The 6,377-nt window shown below is 36.1% G+C and overlaps 1 protein-coding gene across 2 annotated transcripts; it reads left to right on the forward strand.

The window, feature by feature from the left end:
- On the forward strand, positions 1-6,259 carry ccdc166 (coiled-coil domain containing 166). Of its 2 annotated transcripts, XM_053681941.1 has the most exons (8): positions 1-225; positions 701-754; positions 874-928; positions 2,838-2,982; positions 3,522-3,601; positions 4,015-4,191; positions 4,274-4,309; positions 5,822-6,259. In XM_053681941.1, the coding sequence occupies exons 1-8, from the start codon at positions 125-127 to the stop codon at positions 5,846-5,848; spliced, it is 675 nt and encodes a 224-aa protein (XP_053537916.1). In that variant the 5' UTR covers positions 1-124; the 3' UTR covers positions 5,849-6,259. The 2 variants fall into 2 exon arrangements, with proteins under 2 accessions (XP_053537916.1, XP_017328033.1); XM_017472544.3 differs by lacking the exon at positions 5,822-6,259 and having other exon boundaries at positions 4,274-5,658.
- The last annotated feature ends 118 nt before the right edge of the window (positions 6,260-6,377 follow it).

Consider the following 6,377-nt stretch of genomic DNA (forward strand, 5'->3'; position numbering starts at 1 on the left):
ATCAGCGGAGCGGGTGCTAATAGGCTAACTAACTCACCAAACAAAACGAGCAGGAAGTTGTCCATCACTACTCCTGTGAATCTGTCCTTGTCCTAATCTCATAATTTATTTGTCCAAATCCAAAATGGCTCCGAAAAAGCAGAAGAAAAGCAAAGCGTCAGGAGGCTCGAAGAAGGAAGAAGACAAAGAAAAGGAGGCAGAAAGAGAAGCACAGTTACACAGAGAGTAAGTAAGAGTATGGTCGCGTCCCAAATCTTTTGAACATGTGTGCTTTTATATATCTTACAGTCAGGGCTGGGTTATATAATATCGATATTGGGATTCAGTTATATCAATTATCACTTTGCTGTGATATCGTTGGTATGGTGATGTGTTTTTGCTTTGTTTTTCCCCCCGTTTTTAACAATGACAAATTAAATGCTGTTGAATGGATGCTGTTGATTTGACATCATTTTTTAAAACTTAATCTTCTTTAACTTTGCAGACATTAAAGAAAAGTATTGTCAAACTCAGTTTAATGGGGTTTTTGTTGTTGTTGTTATTTATTTTACTACTGTTTTGCAGACCATTTGTTAACTAAATTATATATCATGATATGTATCCTGTATTGTAGAAATGTCCTGAAGTATTGTGATATGATATTTTTTGTCATATCAGCCCAGCCTTACTAACAGTATCTGGTTTGGTTTTTGATTCTCAGGTATGAGTCTTTGACTGAAACACTCATCAACCTCAAGAAGAGGAAAGAGCAACTGTATCCTTACTGCACACACACACACACACACACACACACACACACACACACACACACACACACTAGAAATTAAACAGTGCTTCTTGACGTTCAGTCAATTTAACTCAAGTCAACTACAGACGGAGAGATAATGAGGTTCTTCAGAGAGAGGCCGACCAGATATGCATGGACAGTGTAAGTACACACACACACACACACACACACACACACACACACCCTAGTACAAAATCAAATATATTTTCTATTTGTCCACAGAAAAGGAAAAGGAAATTCATATTTATTTCACATTAAGGCATGTTATTTTATACACAAAAATCAAAAGTATTTGATTTGTTGTTGTTGTTTTTGTGCACTGAATTTACAAAATTTTTGGACAAAAAAGTGAACATACAGTTGAGGTCTTAAATTTACATATGCCTTGCAGAATCTGCTAAATGTTAATCTTTTTTTTAATAATAATATTGATCATAAAAATTGTATGTTGTTTTTTATTTAGTTCTGTCCCGAATAAACTATTTCACACAACAGATGTTTCCATATAGTCCACAAGACACAATAATAACTGAATTTACACAAATTAACCGGTTCAAAAGTTTATACATGCTTGATTTTTAATACTGTGTGTTGTTACCTGGATGATCAACAAAGGTTTTTTTTGAGTTGTGAGAGTTGTTCATGAGTCTCTTGTTTGTCCTGAGCAGTCAAACTGCCCACTGTTCTTCAGAAAAATCTTCCAGGTCCTGCACATTCTTTGTTTTTCCAGCATCTTCTGCATATTTGACCCTTTTCCAGCAGTAGCTATATGATTACGCAATCCATCTTTTCACACTGATTACAACTGAGGGACTCGTACACGACTATTACAAAAGGTGCAAACATTCACGAGGTAACATGATTCATTAAGAGGTGGGGGGTGTAAACTTTTGAACAGGATGATATTTGTAAATTGTTATTATTTTATCTTCTGGGAAACATGTAAATATCTTACGTAGCTTCTGAAGTTCAGTACCAAATGAAAAAAATTATCTAAACATAATAATAATAATAATAATCATCGTCATCATCATAATCATAATAATAATATGTTCTTCTTTTCAATATGTCCTTCTTTTGTCAAAGGCATTCTTAAAGGCTGTCAGAAATATATATATAATATATAAATTAAGTGTGAAACATTTTGGAAGACATTTTCCTAAAAAGTGTTTATTTCCCTTGTGTATGGAGAGTTTTGGGACACACTGTATTTTAAAATCTGCATGTGCACACTTTCCCACTTTCCCACTAGACGGCAGCAGAGAGCTTACAGCAAATATCATTACTGTCCATTTGGCCAGCTGGAATAGTTTGTTTTACTAAATAAATTGTTTTTGTTTTTTGGTAGCTGTTTTTTTGTTTTGTTTTGTTTTGTTTTTTTGTTGTTTTTTTTTGGGGGGGGGGCGGGGGGGGGGGGGGGTTGTACAGAAGTAGCATCAGAATCCCAAACAGAATTGCTTTTCATGAACTGGGATGCACATTAGGTTTATTAAATAATGTTTCTGTCAGTGTTGTGATTTACTACACAAATTAAATGTTTAATATCATATTTTCTTTTAAAGAAAGAAGGCATGCTGGCAAAATCCGTTCTGATCTCACTGACCAGTGTTAGTAGAAAGGTTTTCACTGTCGCACTTTTCTGCAAGTTTAAATGTAAAAAAGTTTTAAAACAAATTTGAACATTTACTAAAGAGTTGATCATGTGTTTAACATGTGCTTTTAAGATGTATTTTAAAAATGATCTGTATATATTCTGAGGCAATACAACACAAAATGCTTTAAGGTATTGTATTGAGTAATATACACATTCAGTATAGCGTCAATATTTTCTTAAAGTAGGCTATTCCACCCAACGTTGCTAACGAGTATTAGGAAGGGTTCATAAAATCCTGCCTTGTTTATTTAAAAAAAAAAAACACGTATCTTTGCTGTGTCAGTTCAGGTCCATTGCAAAAGATCCATAAGATCCTCTCTGGATAATGATTGTAGTATTGTAATAATGCAACACTGACCTCTCTCTCTCTCTTTCTCTCTCTCTCTCTCTCTGCAGCAAGAGTACAAGTCGTACATGTCGAAGCGGGCGCAGAAGCGACAGAATGCAAGTGTTACCCTGACTGATCCGCGGCAGCAGAGGCTGGAAGAGCTCAGTAAACAGAGAGAGGAGATGGTGGAAAAACACAAGGAGTGGGTCAACGGTGTGTATGTGTTTTTGTGTGTGTGCGGAGACCATATGTGTATGCATGGGTGTGTGTGGATAAAGTGTATAAGGAGGAAGATCACATGAGAGTTATCACTTTCTGAAATGGACTGCAAGGCTGATGCTTTAACTGTTTCTGAGACAATCAGAGCCAGTTTATAGAAGTTTTACTCTGTGTTTTGCTTCTTCTTGTTGTTTTTTTATGTGGTCATAGTCTGGCCGTTATCAGAATAAAAATCCCAGTTTCTGTTATACTGTATGATATGGACAAGGAGGTATCTTCATTTGCCTTTCAATCTTGGTGCCATATGAGAACCCCACACTTTCTTGTACCAGCATTCAGACATTCTAGCCCACATTTAAAATATTAGAAATGTGCCTTTGGAGGGAAAACAGAAGGAATGACTTGTACTTTTGGGGGGGATTTTGAGTTTTAAGATATTTCAGTTAACTTTTAATATTTTCATGCTTCAGACAGAATACAAAAACATGCAGATTGATATAATATTGTGTGTGTGCCTGCGTGTGTGTTTTAAGGTCTGAAGAATGACATTTTGGAGAAGGAGACTGAGTTGGCTATGTTGAATCTTGAAATAACTAAGCTCGAGGATGTTAAGGTAGCCATGAAAACCTTTTTTTTGTGTGTGTGTGCTTAAGACTTAATATAATATTTTATATATATATATATATATATATATATATATATATATATATATATATATATATATATATATACATATATATATACATATATATATATACATATATATATATATATATAGGCATGTAGTTAATAGTTAACTTTGTGTTTCTTTAACTTAACATTAGATATTATTAATTTTCTGTAGGCTGTGTCAATCATTGAATTACACCTTTGATAAATAAATACATTTAAATATAAACTGGTCACAATTACTAGTAAACATCATTTATTTTAGGAAATTTTATGTAATTGTGTTGCAAAGTTGTGAAATTCTAAAAAAAAAAAATTATTAAAAGGGTATAATTTGTGTGTTTGTGTGTATTGTAGAGTCTGCAGCAGCAACAGCTGGATCGTATAGCTGAGCTGAAGGAGGAGGTGGTTACTGTAAACTGTCATCACTGCAAGACTCTCCATACTCTAAAAGCTAAAAGTCTCATGGAAAAGGAGCGCTACAAGGCTGAGTCTAAACGCATGCTATGGGAAGTCATCTGCCAAGTTAATAAGGTGAGTATAGCGCTATACACATGCATACACACAAACCAGTTCACTGAATTCTTCTCTGACTCTCTCTCGCTCTCTCTCCCAGGACGCTTCTGTCTCTATGCTTTCTTACATACAGCAGGTGACTGAAGAGAATTTTTGTATGTATAAAGAACTGCAGCAGCTGATCCAGAGAGCTCAAGCTCTGCGCAGCCACCAGCAGTTCCTGCAGACGCAGCGCAGACAAATCCTGCTGGAGAAAAAGTGTGTGCAGGAGCTGCAGCGTTTGCGTACCTCCACAGCACAAGGGGGCATCAGTACAGGAGTAGCTGCAGATCCTGCGATACTGGATAATAACCCATGCTTTGATTAGTTTTATGTTCACCTAATATAACTTATTGTACAAGTTGATTATTCTGTTATTTTTTTAGGTTGGGATTTTAAATTAAATGTGAACTCATTTTATAATGAGAAAGCCTTAGTGCAGCTTTTGATACTATAGATCACACTATTCTCCTTGATAGATTAGAAAATGTTGTGGGTATTAAGGGAACAGCCCTCTCCTGGCTCAGGTCTTATCTGACCGATCGTTATCAGTTCGTAGATGTAAATGGTGATTTCTCCATGCGTACTGAGGTAACTTTTGGAGTTCCACAGGGTTCTGTTTTAGGCCCACTGTTCTTTACTTTATATATGCTACCCCTAGGACAAATTATTCATAAACATAGAATTAGCTTCCACTGGCATGCTGATGATACACAGTTGTATGTTTCAGCGAAGCCAGAGGACAGACAGAAGCTTAGTAAAGTTGAGGAATGTGTAAAGAACATTAGACGTTGGATGTTAACTAACTTCCTTTTACTTAATTCTGATAAAACAAAAATACTTTTATTAGGCCCACGTGTAGCTAGAAGTAATCTTTCTGATCACATGGTTACTCTGGATGGTCTTTCTGTTTCATCATGTACAGTAGTAAAAGACCTTGGTGTAATTATTGACTCCAGCCTATCATTTGATGCTCATGTAGATAATATTACTAGGATAGGCTTCTTTCATCTCAGAAATATTTCTAAGATAAGAAACATATTGTCACTACATGATGCGGAAATACTAGTTCATGCATTCGCCACCTCTAGATTAGATTACTGTAATGCCTTACTGTCTGGATGTTCCAGTAGGAATATAAATAAGCTCCAGTTAGTCCAGAATGCAGCTGCTAGAGTCCTAACTAGAACCAGAAGATACGACCATATCACACCAATATTATCAGTACTGCATTGGCTCCCAGTAAAATCTTGCATTAACTATAAAATACTTTTATTAACCTGTAAAGCACTAAATGGTCTCGTGCCACAATATCTAAGCGACCTTTTGGTTTTCTATGATCCGCCACGCCTACTTAGATCAAAAGATGCAGGCTATTTGACGGTACCTCGAATAGTGAAGGCTACAGCAGGGGGAAGAGCTTTCTCTTATAGAGATCCACAGTTATGGAACAGTCTTCCGATTAGTGTTCAGGACTCAGACACAGTCTCAGTGTTTAAGTCTAGGCTTAAAACGTATTTGTTTACTCAAATACCCTACCCTGAGTAGATTCTGTTCTACTACTTCGCAGTCATAATAATCTTTTTTCTCCCCCTCTCCTTTCGCCGAGCCCCACACGAATTTATGGAGATACTAGAGATCCAGATCCTTTCTGCCTCTGGATGGAGCTCAAATCTTCTCTAATTCCAGACTGTTGGGACTACGGCTGCTCCTAAGGCCATACAGACTTCATATAAATCCATAATGAACTTTTTCACACTATCTGTTGTTACCCAGATGAGGATGGGTTCCCTTCTGAGTCGGGTTCCTCTCAAGGTTTCTTCCTCTTAAAACATCTTAGGGAGTTTTTCCTTGCCACCGTCGCCACTCAGTGGCTTGCCCAGTTGGGATAAATTCACACCTTTAATATCTGTATACCATGTTGATATTTCTGTAAAGCTGCTTTGAGACAATGTCTATTGCAAAAAGCGCTATACAAATAAAATTGAATTGAATTGAAAAATAATGTAATATATTAGTGCTTGCAGCTCAAATGTCAGTGTAATTGGTTTCATTTATCAACAAACTCTTGCTTAAAGTGTGTGTTATTGTGTAAATAGTGTTATTTCTCAAATTAGTTCATGTTAATGAGAGAAATTAGAGAAAAATGTTCCTTTTATGCTGGT

Source organism: Ictalurus punctatus, chromosome 7 (assembly GCF_001660625.3).
Source record: "Ictalurus punctatus breed USDA103 chromosome 7, Coco_2.0, whole genome shotgun sequence".
Lineage (NCBI taxonomy): Eukaryota > Metazoa > Chordata > Actinopteri > Siluriformes > Ictaluridae > Ictalurus > Ictalurus punctatus.